General features: G+C 39.1%; 1 protein-coding gene across 1 annotated transcript in view; it reads right to left on the bottom strand.

Annotated features, from left to right (window-relative positions):
* sim2 (SIM bHLH transcription factor 2) overlaps positions 1 to 25,957 on the bottom strand; it is a 34,538-nt gene extending 8,581 nt beyond the window's left edge. The window contains 9 exon segments of the mRNA XM_040151018.1: positions 412 to 565; positions 658 to 805; positions 2,358 to 2,464; positions 2,799 to 2,998; positions 7,737 to 7,822; positions 11,456 to 11,564; positions 12,000 to 12,089; positions 15,150 to 15,232; positions 25,783 to 25,957. Of these exon segments, the coding sequence (XP_040006952.1) occupies positions 412 to 565; positions 658 to 805; positions 2,358 to 2,464; positions 2,799 to 2,998; positions 7,737 to 7,822; positions 11,456 to 11,564; positions 12,000 to 12,089; positions 15,150 to 15,232; positions 25,783 to 25,957 (1,152 nt within the window).
* Between the last annotated feature and the right edge of the window lie 566 nt (positions 25,958 to 26,523).

Below are 26,523 nucleotides of genomic sequence, written 5' to 3'. Positions count from 1 at the left end.
CCACTTCCACCTGCCCTGCAGTAACCCCAACCCTTCCTGCCGTTCTCAATCACCTGATTCTCCACACCCTCCTACTCAACTTCCCCATTCCCTCATTAGCTCCATAGTATTTATACTGGTCCGATTGCATTCATTGCCATCCAGATTGTCTATCATGTCTTACCAGTTGTAGTTTTTCCAGTTTATTTTCCATGTCAAATCTTCTGCCCATTTTTGGATTCCGTGCCTGTTTTGGACTCCACCTTAGCCTAGCATCATGCCTACTCCCTTTGCTTGTTTGTGCCTGCATAACTTCAATAAAGTTTGAGGTCTGTCTTAACTTTTACCTGAGTCTCTGAGTCACGCATTTGAGTCCGACCTGTTTTCACTAAGCTGTGACAAAAATACTATAAAGCCAAGTGGAAGTCCCACCTCAGGATAGGGAACTGCTCTAAGTTTGGTCTTCATCTTGACCGCTTTGGGTCTCAGTTGTTTGCGGGGGTCCTCAGAGGAAGTAAGACTGAGATCAGGCTTAGTGGCTCGATTCTGGTCTTGAGATAACTGCAGCTCATTGCACTCGATGTCACTGCGTGCAAAGAGACAGGCATAAACTATATATACTTTGTACTGGCTTAAATGGAGGTTTTACATGGAGAATTATGGGAGGGGGGGACTCACGTGAGGACGTAGTTGACACTGACAATACAGTGAGGTCTGGAGGAGCGGCTGTTGTGGACGATGGTGGCATAGCTCTGCACCCAGACCCACCCTCCATGCTTTGATAACATGCGGTAGTACTTTGTGGTGACCTGCCCTTTCACCAGTACTACAGCGAACACAAAGGTCAGGATCAAAGAGAGAAAAAGAGAGTCACACAGGAAGGGATTCTCCAGCATTGTGCATTAGTCATTTAAAGAAGCAGAAATTTCTCAACTCACTAACTTTAATAGACTGCAGTGAAATGCAGCCACTACATTCATTTTTTTTTAAGTACACTGTAAATGCAAACAGTATCCTTGGTAATTTATACTAGTCTTTTAATTTCACTTGCTTACACCAAGTTTTTTTTATATTGTTTGACAGCATATTTGTTTCACTTAATAATATTTACTGGATTTTTCTGAGTTTGTAATATGAGACAAAGTCATAGGACTGTGCACATGCCAGTGCCAGTGCAGTAGGCCAGTAAAACTAAAGAAGAAGAATGTGCATTACCGCCTACTGTGCATCCACAAATGGAATCACAAGGAAACCAGGAGGTACCCCAGTATCTCATTTCGTTCCATTTCAGTCAAGTAAATGGGTAGCTCTAATGTTGATGTTGGTAAGTGTCGAGATATTTTTTATAATATTGTCAATACAGGCTTGGCTTGTTATCAGAACCCATACAGGATCTGCATGTCATAAAAAAAAAAAAAACTTTAGCCAACAAGAAGGCAAGCTAAGAATTCCTTAAGTTACCTAACGCTAGCTCTCTCGTTGGCATGTTAGTTTGTGTGTGTGCATGTGTGTCGGTGGACGAAGAAGGGTATATGACACATTCAAATTTATGCTTCCTGCACAGTTGTTTCCTGTCTGTTGACAATGAAACTGCATCTGTGGATGAAGATGTCATAGAGGTGGATGTTCAACGCTGGTGGAGAACAACCCACACTGCATACTTCACAGCCTCGCACATATAGCAGTGCGCACACACATGTGCACACACACACAAACACAGTCATATGGATGTTGGTTTATATGAAATGTGAGAAACATTTATACATGAGGTGTTAGTTGTTAGTGTAGTTTTTTTATTTGATTGTTTGATATTTTGGCTTTAGAGCTCCTTATTGTGATTAGTCGGAACCATTTGTGTTGATGTTTGTCAAAATAAAATTTTTTCTAATGCATATATTGCTTGATTTCCTTATTCTACCGATCATACATACTATATAAAAACCTTGGTGTTTCAGTACCCTTGTAGCAGATTGTTGCCCTGAGGCAACGTACCAATATCTTGTTGGGGGGGCAGGGAGGCCAAATTTTATGATGCATATATTATCATATTACCACACTCCCATAAAAAGGGGTAAAATATCTTTCCTCCGAAATAAAATCTCATGAAATAGACGGTTAAGTCAGCTAAACTAAGGTGCATTTTATTTAAAATTAAGTATTGAACCCTTATTGTGTTCCTTTCAACTTTATTGATGTTGACTACACTAAGATACATTAAGTGTACTGTACTGTATCATTTCACACAACATGACACATTTAATTTATTTTGCTTACTTTTCCCAAGGTAATCAGTTTCCTATTTAATAAGTAAAGTTAACTTGTAAGAATTAACAGGGTATAAAACACAAACGCTCCCACTGAAGATTTCAAGGACTTACATAAATGGTGAGCATAGCGTAGATGGAAAATGTCACAGGCGTGGACATGGTGGTAGAGAGTCTTCTCTATCAGGTCCTGTGGCTCATAGCCAGTCAGCTCTGCCACCCTGGTTCCAGCACACAGGAGAGAGGGCACAAGCTAATTTTCAGAGGATGATTTGGACATCAATATGATGAACTGCATCATAATGTTCAGCTAATAATCCAGCAGTCCACATATTTTAAAACAGTAAACTATTTCATATTGTGTACATATTTTTATATTCTCATAACATGTTCTTTTATGCATATGTTGTTGTAAGATTCTATCTTTAAATGCAAATCTGTTGATTATTATTAATGTTTTTAATGACTTTATATTCCATTTAGGGATCATCCAGATATTGTGACATCATGGCTTTCATCTATTTATCCACCCACTTAGTCAAGAGTCTCTCCTACCTTGTGTCCAAGAAGATGAGTTTAAAGTCCAGGCTGGCCCGAAACATGAACATGTTGCTGTGGAGTTTTATCTCAGTGATACCACTTGGAGGCATGGTGTGACCAACTGCCACCAGACCCACAGTCTGATAACAAGATTCATACAGCGCCATGTCCATCATGTACTGACGTACTTTTAGGTAGCCGCTGCAATGAATGACCTGGAAAATAACAGCATGACAATGATGTCATTACACATCTACACATTCAAAGGAACTGTGAGAGAAAGAAAAGGTTTGGGGTTTGTACCAGGCATGTAGCTAAGGGTAGGGCTGAATGGGCCCAGGCCTAATCAGTCAGATAAGGGTATTTCTACTACAATTGTATTTTTAACTATTCTCAACGTGATTTGGTTTCTGGAGATGTCATTAGTATATTATGTCCAGTTGAAAATCTGGAATATCAGTGAGGGCAGGGTTAACGTTTCACAGTTGCATGTGAACATATTTCTGTGTGTGCTGTGAGCTTGCTGTTAAGTGCCTCGAGGAGCCAAGGTCTGGAAATATTCCAATTTTCAAGTGAAATAAAAAATCTGGCAGCTACTGAGTTAGATAATTAACATATCAAAGAAAATATCCATAGCAAGATAGTGTATTTAAAACAACCACAGTTGGAGAAGGAAGAAGTGCATGTAACTAGGGAGGATTTGGCCAGCTTAAATTAAGCTAAAACAGCAAAGGAAGTGACTACCAATGTCAGACACCACAGACCCCACGTGAGTTGTATGGCATATCAGTGCCAGATGCCAAATTCTCAGTTTTCACCGAGCAACTGAAACACAAAATAAAATCACAGATGTACTTGACAGTTACCCCAAGATATTTTCCCGAGTATAAATTCACTCCTAAGGGTCATTGCCACATCTTGCAGTGGGGAGTGACTGTTTTCTACAACAAATAGGATAAAAAAACATTTCCTGTCATCAGTGACAAGCACTTATCTGAACAACTTGATTTACTATCACTGTAATGTGAGGTGGTAGATTCATTGGATTATGATGAAATTTCCATATTCAACTCCAAGCCAAAAGAAATCTTTTTTGGCCTGGTTGGTTTTCCTTCGGCTTTGTTGTTAAGGTCTGTATATCTAAGGCCAACCCAGTCTCACGGCAGTTGTAATCAATTGATTCGTGTACAACAACATGAATTTTCCATTTTTTTCATGACACTTAACATGATTTTCAAACTAATGTATTGCAGTTTACAACCCAGTCACAGCAGTTTGTGAAATAGTCACAAAATTAATCTATAGATTTGTACATGGACAGGAATTTTCCATTTTTTCTGTGACAATAAAATTATCGAATTGCAGTGACTACAGCATTATAACACTTATTTATGGTCATGTTTAGGCACTCACAGCACTTGGTTAAGGTTAGTGAAAGATTGTGGTCTGGTTTAACACTGAAAAAGTTTTCACAGTGACTTTAGACACAGCGTTGTAATTTATATTTAACGAAAATCATGATCTTTCACTAACCTAACAAAAGTGTTTTGTTGCCTAAACCTAACCACAGATGGGACTCCGAGTGCGAACCCTGGTCTCTGATGTGATGGTTGTGTGCTTTGTACGCCCGCCATCCACCCCAACCACTGGCGACTCCGCTGCTGCTAATGATTTTAGCACATCAAACCCCAAAAAATTCATTTCCAATTGAAGTAAATTAATTTGAATGCTGTGCTGAGTGTCACAAAAAAATGGAAAATTTGTGTACATGTACATGAATCAAAACATTAAATTTCACTATTTCACAAACTACTGTGAGAGTGGGTTGTCTCAGCTGTCATTTTTTTAGTTTGAGGGCTTGTGACAGTTATACCTGCCAAGCGCTTGTTGGAGCCTATTGTAGTAATGCTGATTTTTTTTTTTTTTTTAAAGAAATATCTAAGTTACATTGTTGTTTCTAGAGGAAGAATTCTAGAGGCCACATTAGCAGGAACAGCCGAAAGGAAAATTGACAACATGACAAGTTGTCTTCAATATGGCCAGAGAACACTTTGGCACAGAGGAGAGGCAGGGCGACCGTCGGAACACCTGGAAAATAGCCCATCAGGAGGGAGAGAGAGATCTTGCATCTGAGAAGGGAAATCAAGACTCTCAATAAGCAGTTCAAAGAGCAAATGCTGAAGAAAAGGAGGGCATAACAGATCTGACAAGTGGACTTTGAGTGAAACTATGCAGGATGAGAGGACAGAAAGTCTTGGAAAACTAAAGAAGGTGAAGGAGGCCAAGCAAGCTCATTTCATAGGATCCATACAAGTTTACCAAAACTCTATTTGGCGAAGCAAGATCAAGGAGACATATCAGCCCTAAGGAAGTTGTGGAGGAGTTCCTCAAAGAGAGCTACAGTAACACTCTTAGGGGCCAGGCGTTAAGTGCACACACATTAGCAGAACCAACCCTCATGAGGAGGAGCTAGATACCAGTGAACCAAGACTGAGAGAATTCAAAGACATTGTGCAGAAAGCTCAATCAGCATCTGCCCCAGGACCAAGTAGTATACCTTATAATGTATTAAAGAGATCCCCGATGCTACTCTGCAGGCTATGGAAAGTTTTGCCGCAAGTATAGACAAAAAGAACTACCCCATCGTCCTGGAAAACAGCAGAAGACTTTTTTGTACCAGAGGAAACAAACTCCTCTGAGATTAACCACTTCCAAACCATTTTCTCCTGAGTGTTGAAAGCAACTTCTTCTTCTCTGTCTAGCCCAAAAGCATGACTAACTACATGGTGAAGAACAAGTACGTCGATACATCAGTACAGAAGGGTGGCATCCCAGGCTTCTCTGGATGTTTGGAACACATGGTTGTCCTCGACGAGTTGATCCAGGAGGCCAACGAGAGCAAAAGCAATTTAATAGTTGTCTGGCTCAACATGGCCAACGCTTACGGATCAATCTCTCATGACCTCATTGTTACAGCTATGGAACACTACCATATCCCCCACTATATCATGGGAATGATCATCAGCTACTTTGTAGGATTCAAGTTATGGTTAAAGACTGCCGTTTTTACAACCCAGTGACAGGACCTGGAAAAGGGAATCGTAACATGCAGCACTATCTCCCCCATCTTGTTTATCATCTGCTCATAACAGCAGCTAGGAAGGAATCCAGAGGTCCAGCACCCACCAACCTCCAAGAAATGGCTTTATGGATGAGGTAATCATAACAACTTAATCCCATGTACAACCAAGTTGGATCCTGAAGGCACTTGATGACTTGGCAACATGGACAAGAATAAAGTTCAAACCAAGGAAGTCAAGAAGCATGGTGATCAGAAATGGGAACGTGATCAGCAAGCTCCAGCTCCAAAGCCAGGAGGAGGTTATACCATCAATTGAGGAAAACCCCAAAAAATTTCTAGGTAATTGGTATGATGCCTCTCTCACAGAAGCAACGTATCCAGGTCAATGAAACAGGCAGATGAATGGCTGAGAAAGATAATGGGATCAGGCTTACAAGTTATGTTAGAGGCCTGGCTCTTCAAGCATGATCTGCTACCAAGACTCATGTGGCTACTGACAATTTATGAATTGCATATGACATCAGTTGAAGAACATGAGACATGAGTGAACAAACACCTTCGCAGGTGGCTCGGAATTCCACCAAGCTTCACGTTAGTAGGGCTATACATAAGGTTTTGACAGTTACCGCTATCCCTATCATTGGTGGCTGAAGACTTCAAGGTGGCATAGTACAGAGATTCCAGTGATGAAAAGGCCTGAGATGCAGGCAACACCACAAGGTTAGGATGCAAGTGGGCAGCTGACACATCAGTGGCACAGGCAGAAAGCATGCTGAAGTTGAAGGACATCATCGGGAATCCATGCATAGGGAGACAAGGACTCGGAACCAATCCAATTCCATCAATGGGGGGAAAGCAAACTCAAAGCAGAGGAGAGACATGATCCAAGCTGAGGTCCGATACCTTGAGGAGGAAGGGCGAAGGTCAAGGGCCGTGGAACTTAGATCACAAGGAGCCTGGACAAAATGGGACTCGCGAAAGCAGAAGATGACGTGGCATGAACCTTGGAGACTTGAGCCCTTCTGTATCTCTTTCCTTCTCTGATCAGTGTAAGATACTCTTCCCACACCTACAAACCAGCACAGGTGGGGAACGAGGGAAGGCCCAGTGTGCAACTTATGCACTGAGAGAGGCACGTTGACGCAAGACTGCACTTAGCTTTGGGAGATAAAGATGGCCTCATGTCAAGGTCCTCAGAGCACTGGCTGACCTCTTGGATCACGAGAGACAGAAAAAGTGTCAGAACCATGGGAGAACAGCTCCACCCACACAGTTCATCAGCATCTAGATGTATCTAATAGTAACATTACGCATATTATGATTTAACAGGTTTACAAAATACTACTTCTCTATTGGTTTGGAGCACTTCATTTAGTGTACTCTGTCCTTCTAGTTTAAGTCTGTGGCAGTTCTCTCACCTGTTACATAATACAAACACAACACACATACGTGCTTGTAATGATTATAAAGGGCTTGATTCATTGAAGTGATACAAAGTGATACTACTTATTGAAGTGATCTGACAGCAGCTCTAGTTTTATGCAGGGGCAACCAAACATTCCTGAATTTCCAAAATTCGTAATGAGCCAATGGTTAGTCATTAGATGGCTAAATAGTTGCCAACCAGAAACCAAAGAAAACCATATTCCAGGATACCTCCAGATGCTACTGCTGCATAAAGACACATTCTGAGATTAATAAAGTTAGCCTTAATGTTTAACACCGTGGTTGTTTGAGAATGACCAATAAGCAATGACTTGTTTATGCATCACTTAATGATGACCCTTGAGTCCCCTAAAACCCCTCAGTTTCCTTAAATGAAGTCATCACGTGTGTGTTGGAGTAAATGGTAATCCACTGGTTGCACTTACCTTATATCCTGCACATGTCAGTCCTGCATTTCGTTTAGCAAGAACACACTTCATCCTCAAGAAGAAGGAGCGCTCTATTTCATAATCTATCACACAAACACACATTACAGAAGCATTACTCACATATTATATATATACAAAATATCCCAGTGTTGTGGTCACCAGTAACACTTCTTACTCCTAACATTATTTTAAAATTTAGCATATTTGTTTTTACAGACAATTTGGCGGACATTTTGTCCCAAGCGATATACAATTGATGTACAATCCAAGTTACAAGTACACATGTAAGGCCGTAAAAACCTGCTTCGCTGTTTAATTACAAGGATGGAGTCTGTATTGCTCCACCTGAGGCTGGATAATAAGCCAGAAACTCCTCTCCAGTATCAGGGCAAAAACTGACCAGACTATTACAAGTTATGTGAAACTTTTTTTCCTAAGTGCTATACAAAGGCATCTGGACTTGTTTAACGTTCTTGAAGATGTGTCACCTCTCATCCGAAAGCCTTCTTAAGTTCTAACTGACTTGTGGGGCTATTTAGCCTCCTGTAGGGTTGTTAATAACCTAAGAGTCGTTGGGGTCACATGTGATTTGTTGACCCACCCAGCCATCGTATGAGTCATTAGGGTCACATGAGACATGCTTGAAGGGTTGCTAAGATGCCTGGGGAGGGATCTCAGGACTGCATTGTAAGCGGCAGATAAGTGGTGTTATACACCACCTCTGTTTAGTGATGGTTGCTCTAATTTGACATAGATGGCTGTTTTTACTCCTCTCTCAAACTACCAGTCTTCTCTGGCCAAAATGTTCATATTCCTGTGCTCAAATGAGTGTCCCTTGTCCTTCAGATGCAGGTGGATAGCTGAGCCCTACCTGAAGAGTTGGCTCTCCTGTGTTGTGCCTTGTGCTTGTAAAACAGTTGTTTTGTTTCCCCAGTGTACTGGTCTGTGCATTCCATGCTGCAATGAACTGTGTACACTACATTGCTCTGCTGAGGCTTTGTTGTTTTTTCCTTAGGATAGACGAGCTTCTGCCTTCTGCCTCCCTCACTCTAAAGAGTGTTACTGGGCTTTAAATACATAGGGATGCTGTGTTTGTTGAAAATCCTGCAACGTAAGGACTAACAATGTTGCTCCGTTTATTGTCTCTTTCCTTCCTGTCTGTTCTGTATCTTTTCATTTAACAAAAATATCACATTAACCATTTAAGAATAACAGCCATTTTTATACATTATATATATATTTATACATTTTATCCAATCAATCAAAAGCAACTGGACAATTGACTGACAAGCTCTTTCATGGCCAGGTGTGGCCTGTTCCCTCATTATTTCATGACAATTTAAGCAGCTAAAAAGTCTGGAGTTGATTCCAAGGGCTGAATTTGTATTTGGTAGCTGTTCTACCAAATGGTGGGAACTCTCAATATGCGGTCCAAAGAGGTGTTGATGTAGGCCATCATTGGGCTGAAAAACAAAACCAACCTATCAGACAGATGGCAGAAACTTTAGAAGTGGCCAAATCAAAAATTTGGTACATTCTTAAAAAGAAGGAATACATTGGCAAGCTCAGCAACGCCAAAAGGCGTGGAGGACCATGGAAGACAACTAAAGCGGATGATCGCAGGAATTCTTTCCTTGGTGAAGAAAACCCCTTCACAAGGTCAAGAACACTTTGAAGTAGGTATGCATATCATTGTCAAAGTCTACAATAAATCATTAATTAATCGTATTCATCATAAATACTGAGGATTTACCACAAGATACACACAAGACCAGATTAGACTTCTCCAGAAAACATCTAAAAAAGACTGTCCAGTTCTGGAACAAGATTTTTTGGACAGATGAAACCAAGGTTAACTTGTACCAGAATGATAGGAAGAAAAGAGTATGGCTAGGTTAGTCACCTGACCTCAAGCCAATTGAGCTTGCTTTTCACTTACTGAAGACAAAAATGAAGGCAGAAAGACCCACAAACAAGCAGCAACTGAAGGCAGCTGCAGTAAAGGCGTGGCAAAACATCTCAAGGGAGGAAATTCAGCATCGGCGATGTCCATGGTGTCCAGACATCAGGCAGTCTTTGACTCCAATGGATTTTCATGGAGTCCTGAAAATGAGGGACTATGTATGAAAATGGCTGTAATTCCTAAATGAATAATGCGATATTGCAGGTTGGGGGGAGTAAAGCCATTGAATTAAGGTTCAAATACTACACTTGAATCACATCATGGTGGCTTTGTTTCAGACCCATTGGGGTGGTGCACAGGCAAAATTATGAAAATTGTGACACTGTCCAAATACTAATGTACCTAACTATATACGGTCTGGGGTGAGGCGGGTTCTGTTACAGAGTGCTCTCCCTTTGCACTTGTTTCCTTACAGTCTTTACTGCCTTGGGGTTTGGGAATGCATGTAAAGAGTTAATGATATTGTACGATACCATGGTTTCGTCCATTTTTACTTTTCCAACCTTGTTGACAAAATCCTGGGAGTTTCTGATGTGGTGTTGAGTGTTACCGACCAGAGGGGCTAGGATGGTGGCTAGGTGTTAGGCAATGTTGTAGGTAACCAAATTGTTGCTACTGATGATGGGTCTGATCGGGGCTCCTTCCTTGTGTATCTTAGGGAGTGCATAAATGCAAAGGGTGGTTTCACCTGGGTACAGGCGGTAATATAATGGTCGGTCAATGGCTTTTTCCTTTTCCAGATGTTGTATGCAGTCTATTGCCTTCATCTTATAGCTGTCACTAGCACTCGAAGAATAAAGTTCAGTACAGGTGTATGCCCGCAAAATCAGAGCAGTATATGCCAAGGTCTCATAATGCAACTGGTATCTTTTCTTTAGACCCTCCCTGCCTTGTAAACACCCATGTCTTTCAAACTCCATAATGCCAGTTTGCAACACAGGCTTTTTGTTCAAATGTGTGGTCTCCAAGACTGAGCTGAGCCTAAATTAAGCCTAACTCTTTATGACACTATCATCTCAGACTTGACAATCTAATCGCAAAGGCCCATCATCTAAATTAAAAAAATGTCTTCAAAATTCATATTCATCAGAGTAAGAAGAATTACTCACAAAGGTTAAATTTAAAAACTGGTACTGTAATGTTTGACTACATTGTTCTATAGAAGTCAGCAATGGCAGCTGACTAACAGAGCTTGCATGTGCACCTCACAGATTAATAAACTTCATTCAGACTTGTTACTCAACAGTGATGCTGGGAATTATCTGACTGTAATGCTTCCAATTTAATTTCAATATAATGAATATTTCCATAGCATTAACTCCATCGGTACAACAATAGAGTTGTGTTACTGAAACACATGTAGGAAAAGGTAATGTGTTTCTTTTTTTAAACAGAAATACTTTTTTCACCAAAAACCTCTAAACTCAAGGAAAACTAGCTTTTTCCAAAGCTTTTTACTACATTTCACAGTCTTCAGAGAGCAACAGAGAAGTGTTTGTGACATGACTCTCCTTTACTGAAGGAATTAATGCTATGGAAATGTACATTATACTGAACTTATCAAGACACCAAGTACGCATATAATAGTTTAATTTGCATTAACCAAGGAATTTTGGAAAATAGAAATGTCTCTAATATAAGCTTGTTTCAAATAATGTTGTTTTATGATGTTGAGATAAATAAAGACCCTGGCCACTATTTGAGAATTTACTGTAGAGCCTGGAGACTGGGACTGAGACTATTCTTTAGGTACCTGGAGAGAAGTGATGGTGTGGGGGCTGTCGAACACTCAGCACTGCTGTCATCTCATCGTGGTCTGATGGGTGGATGTACTCAAATATACTATTTCCTGTTAGCTCCACCTGTAGGACACACATTTCCAGCATGCGCTCATAAATGTGCTGAGATGTGCAGTGATCAGCTACACCAAAACGAATCAACCGAAATGCAAGAGCAAACTTAGAAACGTATTGAATCCACTCAGAAATGAAAGACCATTCCTGATGTCATTTCTGGTACATTCCAAATTAGCTGAAATTTGGAATGTGTGTGCATATCCATTGTTGTACTGTATGTTACATGGTCTTATTATACTTTTCTTTCTTATGGTATAACTGAGGTCAAACTCCTTTACTAATTACTGATGGTTCATCTGAACTGTTATAAATATAAAGTGTTTTTTTGCAAAAAAGTTTACTTTTGTTTTTACCTCCAAATCATTGGTTTCAGTACAATAAACTTACTTACTGATGTACTGTATCATGTTTATAGTTTGTTGAGTTGATGGAGGGTCTTACCTGGGATAGGCCAAGGTGGACTGATGCTGTTTCTGAGATGTACATGATTTTTCCATCAGAGGCAACAACAAACACAAAGCCATCCAGAGTCTGAATAAAGTAACAAAGAAGTTACTGTTTAACACAAGTTAGTAATATTAATGAACTTAATTTTTGCAATGTTATATGCCCGTACATTTGTCCACATAATGTAAGAATGGATGGTACCATTATTGTCAGAGTTTCCAGCTCTGCCTCCTACAGTTTTGTTTTTATGCAGCCACACTGCATTTTTGCAGTTAAGTTACTGTAAACATTTTTTATATTTTATTACCTTTTACTATCTTTTTATTAGGCCTCTTTCTCTTTTTAGTTTTCATTAACAGAAACATTTGAAGGATGGTTATTGTATGTGTCTTCATACATAGGATAATTTCCATTTAAATCTTATAGTAACTCATTTAGAAAAATCCAAAATTATCAGTGAAAAAGCCTTTACCAGACTTAATAAACTATAATAAACCGAAAAATATTGTCAGTGAACATTCAAAAAAAAAAAAAAAATCAGTATTCTAATATGTCTGATGTACTTTATAATCCATAGGCATTATATTACCCCACAACATATTGTGCTGATGGAAAATAGTTGCATATGAATATAATTTGTAAGAGATAAGTTTAAATCATACTAATGTTGGATAAAACCAAACCCACCATAACCTTCAAGGTTAGCTCTAAATGTCTTCAGATATCAAAGGCTGGTGTTTTATTGTTAAATGCAAGCATCAGCATAACATCTATTTTTTCCTGGCAGTTTTCTCTAGATGCAGTAGATGTTTTTCATCACTTGAAAGTCACGTGACTCAGTTTTCTCTAGAGAAAGAACAGTATCATTTTTTTAATCCAGTGCTTAAATTTCAATAAAGTGTAGTCTAAAAAAGCAACCAGCATAGTAGCCCACGCAGCATTTAAGGGCAAAAATCCCGTGCACAAGAATTACTAAAAGAATTTTTCAAAATTGAGGGTACAAATTACAAATTGTAAAACAATTTTAATATTATTTAATGTGAACAAATGTTCAAAAGTTAGGCCAAATATTTGCCTGGGCTCTATTCAGACGATTTATGGACAGAGGAATTTTGGAGGCCAAGCAAAACTCTAAGCTCTTATCCAGCCGCTTTCTGACTGAACCAGACCACATATTGTATATCACAGAAACTGAACATTTTTACATCCTCTCACGGCTTGTTTGAGTAAGAAGCAGGCCTATTGTGCTTGACATTTAAAACTACACTGTTAGTACTGTACCTACATTTATTTAAAAAAAAAAAAGAAAAAAGTGCTCAGTAATAAGTAACAGAACTAGGCTGGACCAAAAAACGTGATTCTGGTGAGTACTGGCCCAGTTCAAGCATCTGACTATCTTTTTTCTTTTTTTAACTTAAGTTCTTTTAAGTTGATTGATTCATAGCTGTTATAAAATAACTGTTTCCTACAAGTGTTTTAAGGACTTTGATTGATGCGGTTTAACAACAACAACAATAATAAGTAAGTAATAAGTAATAATAATAAGTTGTACGTAACATAAATAAATATACATTAATATGCAGAAAGCAAATGATGGAGTAGCAAGAGCCAGAGAAAGAAAAATAAAAAAGGTATGTGAAAAAGAATGAGATATGAGCAGAAGAGCAGTACAGAGGTATTACCTGTAGCCTTTTTAAACTTAAAGAGGAGAAATACATTTACTGGTACAGTTTAGTACTTACAGCAGTATGTATCACTTACTACTGTAAATAATCATAGCAGTTGTAATTGAGCTGGTAATGGTCATAGATGTAGTGATGGTGGGATTAGCTTTAACAGCAGCACTGTTGCGGGCATCAGCACCAGTGAAATAGTACCAGAATGAACATATAAAACACTCATGGTAGTGATATCAGTACCATGAGTAGTCTTGTCAGTAATAGTTAAGTAATGGTAATGCGTTTAGTAAAATAGCAGTGGATGTATTTTAGTAGCAGCAGTGAATCAAGTGATATGAATATGAAATAGCGAGTCTGGCACACCTGTGGCACACTTGGATGTGGGTTGGGATCAGAAAGAACATATATGTAGGATGTTTTAGAGGCTCTGACAAACATGTCCAAACAAATTTGTTTTTCATCCCTTTTAAACACAAAGCTCTCCCCATCATGACGCAATAAAAGTTTAGGAATCCTATAAAGATTTTTCCTCAGAAGAAACTGGATTTCCGTGAGCGCAGAGTTTCAAAAATTAATACAAGAGATCAAATATACTTCCAACAGTAGATGATGTAACTTTTAAAGTTTAATTCACGTTTCTGGACGTAATGATCTGGTCATGTATTCCATGCGTAATAGTGTGTGGTAAGAATCTCTATAATTGGCAGAAATGCTATAATCAGAATAAAACTATAAAAACTATGACATGTGTGATCACATGTCATAGTGAATGTCAGCCATGTGCCAGAACGATAATAGAGCCAAGAGTTTACATCCTGATCTGTGTAATTACCCATAGTATTCCAGAACTTTGCAATATTAAACCCTGAAGTGATACGACGTGCAGGGCGCAGTGCCCTGGATAAATTTAAAAGAAAATCTGTAACAATATCAGCAGCACTTTAATAACAGTTGGCCCTACTGCTGGCTTTTAAATTGTGGGTATCTGAACATGTCGAGCCTGTAAAATACAATGGAAAAGCAAGGAAGAACCTGATACCAAACCTCTCAAGGTTTTTACAAATTTAGGTTACGGAAAGCCGCATGTTGCAGGTAATGTAGTTCCTGCAGTAGAAAAGTTATGTGTGATTGATTCATGAGTTTTCCTGTTAAGCTAGGATACAGTCAATGCCAACATGTCCTGATAAAACACTTACTATAAAAAAAAACAGTACATAATGAAAAAAAAAACCCTAAACTGAACACCACTCTCAGTTCTACAGTATATTATTTACAGTATTAGATTGTAAATACGGCATTTCTTTGTTTTATTTATGGTGGAGTAATAAAGAAGCAAAAAATGATTTATGTGCTGTAAAATGCATTTTCCAGAGTATAGTCATCCCATAGAATAGTGTAACTACTACAATACAGTATGGAAGAGCATATTACAGTGATATAACAGTTTTTTGTTTTCTGTACTGACTTGTAAAAGGTGGGAACCCAGTTCTTTAGCCATACTGTCCAGAGGATTGAACCTTGTTGACTGACCCCAACCATCACCCAGACCTACAGAGAGAGACAGAAATGATTACACAGTGAGAGAGACAAAGACTTGAACTCCATCTATCATGCAAGAGAAGAATACCCTGGGAGGTAAAGTCACAATCACTGGGCTTTAACACCTAACACACAAGTTAGACAATCTGCAGATCAAGAGCTTTATTTCCGCCAGAGAGAGCAGCAGCAGTCTTTTGAGCAGCCGTGTCAGCATTGCTATGATTTTCCAAGGTGGAAAAAGTTCTACTAAATTGAACTTTGACCCCAAATATCAAAACATTCTGGCACTGGTGGCACCATTTCAGTTCATTTCAGTTCTGTACAGATCATTATTGTACCACAAGAGGAAATTGTTTTTGCAGCAACGCAGAATAAAAAAATATGACATAAACACAATATAACACAATAAAACAGTGAAGACATTAAAAGTGCAGGTAATTCCCACTTCACTATCTGACACTACACAGACTAGGGAAAGAAAACATTAAAAATGTATCAGAATATGTCAGAGAGGATGAGGTACTTTATGCGTGCTTTCGGTTGTTTTCTTGATAAAAAGAACCAGAACCTTAACCTCAAACCTAGGGTCTGACACTGGGTAAAACATTTCACTCTAATATGCCTTGGTAATCTTCTAATTTTATCATTCTTTTGATGCATTCAGTGTCTCCATTACCAGAGGCAGCAAAGCAGCCCCACAGCATGATAGAAGCTCCACCATGTTTTACTGTAGGTATGGTGCAATTTTCCCTGTGGGCTTCATTTCATCACCTATAAACAAACTGATGCACTGAATTCCTGAAAGCTATACTTTGGTTTCATCTGTCCATAGAACATTATCCCAGAAAGACTGCGGCTTATCTATCTATGAAAGCTGTTGCAAACATTAGTCTTTCCTTTTTCTGCCTTTCTTTCAATAGTGGTGTCCTCCTTGGCCTTCACCCATGGAGCTCTACTTGGTTTAATGTGCGGCATATGGTATGGGCTGAACCCACCACTCCAGATTGCAATGGGGCAAGCTCTTAAATTGTCTTGCATGGTGTTTTTTCCACAATCCACATCAACCTTTGCAGACTTCTCATTAAGTTTCTTTTTAGCACCATGTCCTGGGAGCATCTTAACAGTTTTATCACTGTGAAACTTCTCGAAAACATTACGAACTGTTTAAACAGGGATTTCAAGATCTTTGGCGATTGCCTTGTACTGTTTGGAATTGTTATTTTTTCTGATAGTATTTCTCCAATACTCAAAAAAGTAAAAACTAGTGAGAGCTATTTAGATTGTTTTTACAAAACTACAGTGACAGAAGAGAGGACCATAGGTTTGTAGCTAAGCTAACAAGGAAGGTAAGCGTTACCTGGCATAGCATTACGAGTTATGCATCAATCCAAATAATCCCACTGTGTTATTGCAGGTCTATGGACAAATACCATGGTGTAGAGCAAACAAAGAGACAGCAAACTGTGGCTACAGTTGCTGCTGCAAAGCTAACACGCAGAGAGGACAACATTTCCCATAGCTAGCACACCAGCTGCAGACAGTGATACTCACAACTCTCCTGCTACTATAGCTAACATTGAACCAACACCATATCTTGACCAACTAGAGAGTAAGCTGAATGTCCATGGGCAAGTAATTTAACATTAACGGACAGAAATGTGGCAAACTACCTGCTTAGTAACTAATCAGTTGGGATAAGCTATCACAAACAATAGCAAACAAGACATAACAATACTAACCTATTAAGTCTGTGAAACATAGCAAAACTAATTTTTTACACACCTAACAAGCAGAAACAGAGCAACCTCTGCATCCACCTTCATGCCTTTCATCTCTCAGAGGTCTCTCCGCCATAGTTGGACTGGCCATTGGGACTACTGGAACAAATCCCAGTGAGCTGTCAAGTGTCCGGCCACATCGGGCCCGCTCTGTTTTCCCTCTCATTTGGGGTGCAGGTCAGTCCCAGCGGATAAGTCAAGGGCTGAACTTCTTTCCCAGCTCAACCATGCACTGTCTCCAATGTTGCAAAGCCTCACTAATGTTAACTTGGATTTTCCCTGATTATAGCCCTTCGTTTCCAACTTTTTTCACTCCCTTACACCTGGGTGTTTTGGACAGTTATCATTCCAGGAGCAAACATCTGCCTTTCTAGTTGATACTTAAATCTAACATACTTTATATTAATCAACAGTTCCTGTAGATTGGCTCAGGGCTCTTTAGTTTAACCCTAAACTTGGGTGTTGATCATTACAAATTTTTCATTTTATTTTCTGTTCAACTGATTAACTAGTACATGAGTCAAGCTGAGGGCGCACCTGCACACATAAAGTACATCATCAGTATCCTGCTTATGTACTAAATATGTGTTGATCATATACAGGATGTTTGCATAGGACATAAATGTGCTACTCTGGTTATTTATGTCTATGTTTCCTATGCAGCAGTGTGAGCAAATCAACTGTTTGTCACAAAATAGGTAACAGCCAGTGGTTTCAATTAATAATATAAAGGCAATCCGATAGTAGTGCCCTCCTAGAATCTCCCCGCAGACTCTTCTCAGCTTCAGGTATATATTGCAGTGAAATTTAAAGCATTAAGTACTTCAGATTTAAAGGAAAATTCTGGCATATTTCATCTGGGCATGTTTCCCATAAATGTGTCCATTGTGACTCCATGGGTCATGCTGTGGTGACTGCTGTCTTCTGCCTCACCTTGAGTGGGTTCCTGTTCTAATAGCCTCTCTAGAGGCTGATATCTGCTATGTGAAGTAAAGGTAAGATTGCAGTTTTCATATCTCAACATCTACTGGATAGATTGGCATCAAATTTTGACATTCATGGTCCCCATTCTTTGACTTTTTCTCTAGCCCCACCATTAGGTTTTGACTGAAATGTCTCCAGAGTCTCCCGAACCTCCTGTGTGCCAGTCAATCCCAGAGTAGCCCGAACCTCCAGGTCTCCAGTTAACCCCTGAGCCTGCTGTCACTGAGTATCCTGATCTGTGTCCATTGTGTCCAAAGTTCCTCTCTGTTACCATGATCTTCAGCAAGTCCCACGCCACTTCCCTACCAACTCACCACAGAATGACTGCACCATTGACCTGTTGCCTGGTACTTCCCCCCTTAGAGAGTACCTCTACTCCCTTTCTGCTCCTGAGAGGGACGCCATGGACAAATACATCTCTGCCTCCTTGGAAGCTGATATTATTCATCCTTCGTCATCACCTGCTGGAGCCAGATTATTTTTTGTTTGTAAGAAATGGGGTCACTATCACTCTGTCATCTGGATACAATCCTCAATCCAAAGGACAGACAGAGAGGATGAATCAGGAGCTGGAGACCTGCCTTCATCGCCTCGTCTCTCACAACCCCTCCAGATGGAGTAAACACCTTATCTGGGCTAAGTATACACACAACTCTCTACCTTGCTCTGCTTCTGGTCTCTCTCCTATCCAATGTGCCTATGGTTATCATCCACCCTTAAACCCTGAGTTAGAAACTGAAGTTGGTGTGCCCTCAGCCCAGGCTCTCATCCTGAGGTGTCACCGTGTTTGGGGACAGGCAAGACAACAGTTAATCAGAACCTCAGCCCAGTACAAGAGGTTAGCGGACCACCTACCAGTCTGGTCAAAGGGTTTGTCTGTCTTCCCAGGACCTTCCTCTACAAAAGTCACATAAGTTGGCTCCTTGTTTTGTGGGCCCTTTCCCGGTCTCAAATGTTATCAATCCTTTGGCCAGTTGTCTCAAGCCTCCTAGATCCTGGAAAATCCACCCCACCCTCCACGTTACCCATCTCAAGCCTGTCAAAGTGAGCCCTAAAAGAGAGTCTCATTGTCTCCCCTCTCCTAGTGTATTTCGTCTCTGTGCTCCCTTCCCTCTTTGCCAGGTAATCTTCGTTTATTTGTGTCAAGCGTACCAGTCATTTTCCCATTGTTAAGTTCCTCGCTTGTTTACCCTTTTTCTAGTTTATTGACCTCACCTCTGCCTTATCCCTTTGGATTTGTCTGCCTGAGTGTTTTTGACTACATGTGTACCAACCTGTTTTCCCAGTAAAGACTCTGACTTTTGCATTCTAGTTTTTGACTCCTAAATCGTGCTTTTGAGTCCTTTGCCTCAGTTACAAAATTAATTTCTGAAAATTACATAGCAAAAGCAACAATCTCTTTTTGTACAATGGGCTCCTTTTGTCTCTTTGTCTGTGAGGGCTGTAGAGCTTGGTCCTGGCCCCTGTAGGTCTCTCATCAATAAAACAGATGCTGGCGTTCAAGAAGCATTGATGACTTTGAATGAGAAGCATGGCTTTCCCCAGCTACTCCAACAAAAGCCAGCTCTTTAATGTCTTCTTCTAATTCCACCATAGATTGACCTTCATCCACACTACAGATGCATTGCAGGCTGAAATATTTAGGATGTTCAAAAACACCACCAAGGGCCATGGTGTAGTTAGTCTTTTACATTCCAGTAGCCTGCAACAATCAATCAATAAAATACTGAATACGTACAAGTTATTTTCATGCCTTACATAGTAACATGAAATTTCAAATTGGAAATTTTTTCAGTTCATCGTATCTTAAAATATAGAGTATTTGCATTTTGTCGAAGCAATAGATTGAACAACACATTGTTCCTAATGTGAAAAAACATTTCAACATCATGCGTTAGTGTGCATAAAAACATCTGGTGATAGATAAACAAGTACATGAGAGTCGAGGGATAAAAAGTAGCATACCTAATCAAGGACTGACTCCCTCTTTTCAATTGCAGTCCAGGATAGCATTGGGCTTTTTGTCCTCCCTGGTGCTCATAGTGTTATCTTTGTGCAGGGTGCTCATCAGAAGGACAGTCTCTTAGGACAGTATGCAGTCAGTTTTAATGCGCAGCGACCTTTGAAAGGGACCAGACATTCATTAACTGTAACATCTGGACTGGGATTGTTGAGTTGAGTGGCAGTCCCTCCATCCACTTGTCCAAAACCTCTGGGATTACAGCAAGCTTGATGTGTTCAGAACAGTTAATCGAGTATCTCTGTTGTCAAAAAGGATCACCCATGAAAACATATGAAATGTCTGCAATGACATGGTGGCACAAAAAAATGCCTGTCCAGACTCTGTATGCAGGTGGATTCATTTTCTTCTGTACATCAGACATAATCAACAGATCCATGTATGCCTGGATGTTTGTCTGATCCACCTCCTTCTGGATCTCTTTGAACATCTGTCTCTTGTTCCTCAAGAGCTGTCTCATGGTCTGTATCATATTCTGTGTTGTTTTCCACCTCTGACACTTCCTCTTCTAATGCATCTTTAAAGTGAGTTTCATAATATCTTCTCTCAGATGAAACACTACATTTTTTAGACAGAATATCTGTAAAGCTGTGCAATGTTAATGTTTTTAACATCCAGTACAAATGTTTTGCCAAGTTATTTATTTCTACAATATCTGCATGTCAAATATGGTATAATTAGAGCTATGGAAAGATTGTGATTATGGTTTTCAAAAAGCACTTCAATGCGAAAGGGGTCTTAGATTTTTGGACCCCTATGTATGTATTTCCTTGCTATACTAGGGTGTGGCCCATTTCCATATTAACAATCGGCCTCTGAGGTTACAAGTTTTTTCTAACGGTATTTCTACAAACGCTCCTCAATTTTCACATTTCCCAAAAATGACCCTTGTATGAGAGCTAATCGCCAGAAGGAAGAGGACTAAGCCATTTATTCCATGCGTTGGAGACCAACAGATTGAAGCACAGTAATAGAAGCTGTAATCTGTGGAATAATTCTGAGTCTCACTCAGTAAAGTTGTGAAGGAGAAACATTGCAAGTTCAACATCAAATTTTATTCCTTTACTCGCCAAGATCTGTGTCCAGCAGTGGAAAGCAATGGCAATTTTAACTCCTATTTTGCTTCTATTTCTATCACGTCTTTTCTTCTACTGAAGTTAGCATGCTAACCAGCTAGCCCTGGCCCGTCGCATCTCGTGATACTACTTTGTGATAGTGAGTCACTGTAGTGGCCAGTCTGCCCTCAGTTCAACATTAGGAGGATGAAGATGTAGTGCTGCCCAGAGGGCTTATTGTAACATCTTGTCTTCTAAACAAAACGATGGCTGAAGCTCTTGGCAAATAAACATTATCACCGCCACCACCACCACCACCACCCACTCCCGGCATGAAACCACTATTGGCATCGGAGAAAACCCACACATAGCACCTTTAAAGCACAATATTGTATAATTTAATTTTTGAAACTTCATGGATCTACTTTGTATCTCTATCTACATCCTTGTGTAAGCAGTGGACTTCATAACTACCCACTGTGTTTGTCCATCACTGTCTTTATCTTTACTTCTTACAGAACCTAGGCAGGCTTGGAGAAGAGCTTGTGTTGCACTCACAGGCGACACGAGGTAATTAAATTTTTTCACATGTTTGACAGAGTGTGTCTTGCTTTGGGACACAGCACTGTTGCACATTTTGTGAAACATGCTCATAGACTGAATGGCATCTCAGTATCTTGGGATACATTTCCCTGTACCAAAGCCACATTGTGCTTTCAGCAGAAATAAATATTTGTTTAAAGGTGGGGGAACAGCTATGAACAAGGAAAACATTGAAGGAAATAGAGTATCTGTTATCATCTGATCAGGAAGGACAGGAGGAAATGTTAGTGCCTGACGCTGTTAATCTAAACTCTTTTTTCCATAATCCATTCTGACATTCAGAGCCCCCTGTGTCTGCCATGTCATTCCACTTAAGTGGCCACTCAAATGCCCAAGCTAGGAGGGGTAACAATAAAAAAAGTGATTACTTTTTAGAATTCAAGTGTCAAGACTAGACCTAAATCATGATGACTACAGAAAATATATGTTTTGTAATACTTAGAAATTCTCAGTATTACAAAATTATTTCCTGGCTGCATGTATGCGTGCCCCTCTCGCACACTGATTTTCAAGAAACAAATTTCAGAATACATTGATAAAAGTTAAAGTGCTCTAAGATGCACTTAGACAAGTTAAACTACTCTAAGATAAATGTATGATTGAATATACTATGGTTGAGTATATTTTGCTCAATATACTACCACATACTGGAATATTATCAGATTATTCCAGACAATGGGTGAGTTTTGGTTTTTTTCTGCTAAACAGGTCAGATTGTAAAATCAAGTTAGCTTTTCACACCAATTGTAATTTCATTCCAAAGATTCTGGAATATTGGCACTGAAGAGGTATGGAAAATTTTAGATTAACCAAACTTAACAACTAAATGACCAAATAAATGCTAAATTTTTAGAGTTGCCAAGAAAGAGGACAAAAAGGGACATGAAACCATCATGAAGGGTGAAATGCACGTTTCATAAATTAAAAAAAATTATAGAAGTAAAAGTACAGAAACAGCAGTAAAATGCACACAAGTATTAAGAGTATTAATACTCATTCTGAAACTCTGTCACTTTAAATATGCTTATGTGTTAAAGTTTTGTGATGCTCAGGTCTGGCTGATAAATTAAAGCATCAGTGCCTCTAAACTGTACCAACACAGTACTTTCCTTTCCAACTTTGAGATTACATTATAATTGCTATCAAGTGTCTGCAAAACTCCAACGGGTATTTCAATATGTACACATTTTCATTATGGGCACATGCTTGCTGGGAGACTGGACTTTGTGGCCCACAGGTCAAATGGAACACTATGGGCCACAAGAGGTCAAAGATCTGCAGATTGTTTGACCACTAAGTTTTCAGTATTACATGAAATCTTTTGAAAACCTTATTGCTTTATAAACATCTAAAAATGATTCTGGAACATAAACTCTCTAACAGTGCTGTCTGGCTCTGGATAAAAAGTGCTAAACTAGTAAACACAAATGAATAATTTTAGTAGATTTTTTCTATCAGCTTCATGTAGGACTAGTTTAACCTCTACTAACGGCAGCAAAAAATACCCGAAAATCTTTTGTGATCTTGCGGGGTCCCTGATGTTGTTCTTCCCTTAACCATTTTTTTTTTTTAAACCTTTAAGAGAAAGTAAAAAAAAAACTGGCTAATATGAATAACCTGTCAGTCTTCAGTCTCAGTAAAACCATATGAATCAAAGAGCAATTAAGTGTTTCGGCAGCCGAAGTGAAGCTACAAATTACAACGATCAGTCTAAAAGTCGCTGGGGTAAATTCAAAAGTATGTAAAATGTAATAAACGCTACATTTTAAGGCTTTTGTCAATTTTACAGCCTTTGCACATTCTGGATTGTTTACAGAATAAATATTCATATCTGTGTAGTCTTACTGAGCGGACCTCATAACAAGGCAATGAAGTGCCTTCAGGTGGAGGATACTACTATTTACCGGGCGTTACTATTTCATTGGCTAACCTAAGGAAAAAAAGAGTTAAAGAGTGAGACAGTGTTCAGATCAGCCATTAAATAAATTTAGCACGTCTTGACAGTTTAGCCACTTCAGACATTAATGCTACTAATAAATGTAGGATTACAATTGTAGCCGTTAGCAGGTATTATAAGATTAACGGAAATATGACTTGTGTCTAATCCTGTCTGATATTCTTGTTTATATTTACAGTGACAGAAAAAGATATTGGTTTAGTGCACTCCTGATCTCTAAAACAGATGGTGCAATCATAAAAGCGTCAAATGGAGTACTTCCATGTACCTCTAGATAACGCGATGTTAAAAACGCCATCACATAAATCAGCCTATTATAGTCTACATGATTAATTCTACATTATTATATGATCGTAAATGAGGACCAGGATGAGACCTCTGACATACACAAGTTTGTCTTACTGATTTTTTACTTTCCCTGCATTATGGAGCTGCGTTGGGATTACAAGACTACAAAATGATTCACCTCAAAATAGATTCTCTGGATTCTTAAAACACACTGTGGGAGCAGACGTTTACTATTAAGTAAACGTCTGCTTAGAGCATTAAGAAGAGCATTAAGAATTTACAGGCTAATTGAGTGAATAAATGTACACAAACTGCGGATGCTGAGGCGTTACTGCGTGTCGGACAAAGAGGTTGTATCGACGTCTTCACAGGATTCTAACGGGTGGCCTGTCCATGAAAGGCCGTGTGTTAAGTCTGACTATATGAAAGATGACAGAGAGGAAAGGCTCTGTTTTCCTGCCCCCTAACTTGCCCCAATGTAGCTGTATGAAGCCTAATGAAATAATTCACCTTGATGAACGAGTAAGGCGCCTGAAGTCGACATCAGATTTTAATCAGACTGGGGAAACCACTCAAAACTCCGATGACACGATAACAAAGAAATTAGTTTAATAGCCCAGAATGTATGATTGAGTGGAGGAGCAAACTTCCAGCCTAAGATCCGCTTTCACGTTTACTACTGCTAGGAGAAGTAGTAATAAAATAATGAAAATATTATTATTATCATTATTATTTATCTTAATGTGGTACAGTGGCTCTTAAATTTTATAGCAAAATTTAGCCATTAATGTTGAGTATTTTCTAATATGAGAAAAGAGTCAAGTGACATTTATTTTTTTAACATAAAGTTTAAAAATTTTTAAAAAAAGCATATTTAAATTACGTTGAAGCGGTAAAAAAAAAAAATAATAATTCCACTATATATAATAATAAGACACCAAAAGGGTTTATAAGTTGGAACTTATGACTTTATAATTGGTTGATAAATCTTTTACTTTATAAGCTATTAAAAAGAACAAATTTGGGGTTGCCAGGTTATAAAAAATCCCTCTAGATGATGAATGTGCTTTGGTAGTAAACTATTTCAGTTGATAAATAAATAATATATAGCCTAACCATGGACATCTCACTTTTTAACAAGTAATACAAGGCATTATAAAATTAACCCTTAATATAGCCATTAGTTATTACTCATAAACCCTTTACAAAGGATGCTTTATTAGAAAGTGTTGACAAAAAGAAGTGTATCGATCCAATTCTCCAAATACTCCACATTTTGAGTACAAACAAACAATTTAAGAGAGATACAGGATAAAAGTCCCTCTGTGTGTGTATTAGTTGGATGTGTATACGCCACAGAGCCCCCCATGTCCGTTCCCTTCTTACACAGGGGAAACTCACACGGGGCAGCTATATTTTATATATAATGAAAACTACCAAATTTACATATGCAATGTATTTCAAATTAAAAATGCAATATGCTGAAAAATACTCCAAGTTTTGCTACTTTTCACATTTCAATTCTGATAATTATCTGATTAAGAAAAAATGGCGATGGTTCTTGGTTTTGTAACACTTTCTTGAAGGAAATTGGTTAGGATTGACTGTTTCCATATTAACTGCTGTATTATAAAAAATATGGAATGTATGTTTTCGATGTGTTGACGAGTGTGTTACATTGGTTAAATATTTAAATATGTCATTAAAGCCTACTATATGTTCGTTAGCCTACATGATGTTTTCCTTTTCGGTCTAGAATAGACTCGATCTGAGACTTAGGTCCTCAAAATGTGAAATTTTATTGGGCCCTATTTATATACTATGTTAATATTTATAGTTCCTCTGAGTGCAGCCTAAGGCTGCTGTGTCCCTACCGTCGGGGAAGACTGCCCTCATCTTCAGGTAGCTACTGGTCAGCCGGATGATGGAGGCCTTGTCCAGCTGGGAGGTGATCGCCGCCGGCAGAGGAAGCAGCTTGGCCAGCTCATAAAACTCCCCATTCTCTTTCTCTCGCCGTGTCTTCGCCGCGTTCTTGCATTTTTCCTTCATATCTGGGAGTTTAAGCGAAATTATTCTTCCATAAAAGTTAGTCCCCAGTGGACTTTCCCCACAGACTCATGTACATGTAACAAATAGGCCTACATTTAGCCTATGTTACTGGGAAATGAAAAATCAGATCTTAAAAATCCCTACTGTCCAGATTCCTATAAAAACTTGAAATGACGAGGAGGATTCTTTTATCTGAATCCAAAGAACAGACCAGACTACATGTATTTCATTTATCCCATCAGCTCAGTGCACTCCGAACACCAGACAATAACTGTATATGTCCCAACCATCTTTGTTAAAGCTTTGTTCAACTCTACGGCTTCACCTGTTGAACAGTAGCCTAACAGCAGTCAAAGTTGAAGAGTCCGGGGCCGAACGCCACGTCCACTTTGTTTTCACGGTCCTGTCAGTTTTCCGCCCCTCAGTCCATCCATCCAGATTTCCTGCTCCGCTGCTGTCTGGACATCGACAGTCTTGTGCGCCGAAAAGGAAAAACAAATGAAAAATTACAATGACAAAAGTTATTAGATGCGTGTTGTAACACAGTGTAGAGAAAGGGGGAGCAT

The sequence above is a fragment of the Xiphias gladius genome, chromosome 17 (genome assembly GCF_016859285.1).
Source record: "Xiphias gladius isolate SHS-SW01 ecotype Sanya breed wild chromosome 17, ASM1685928v1, whole genome shotgun sequence".
NCBI lineage: Eukaryota > Metazoa > Chordata > Actinopteri > Istiophoriformes > Xiphiidae > Xiphias > Xiphias gladius.
This window is presented reverse-complemented; position numbering and strand designations above follow the sequence as displayed.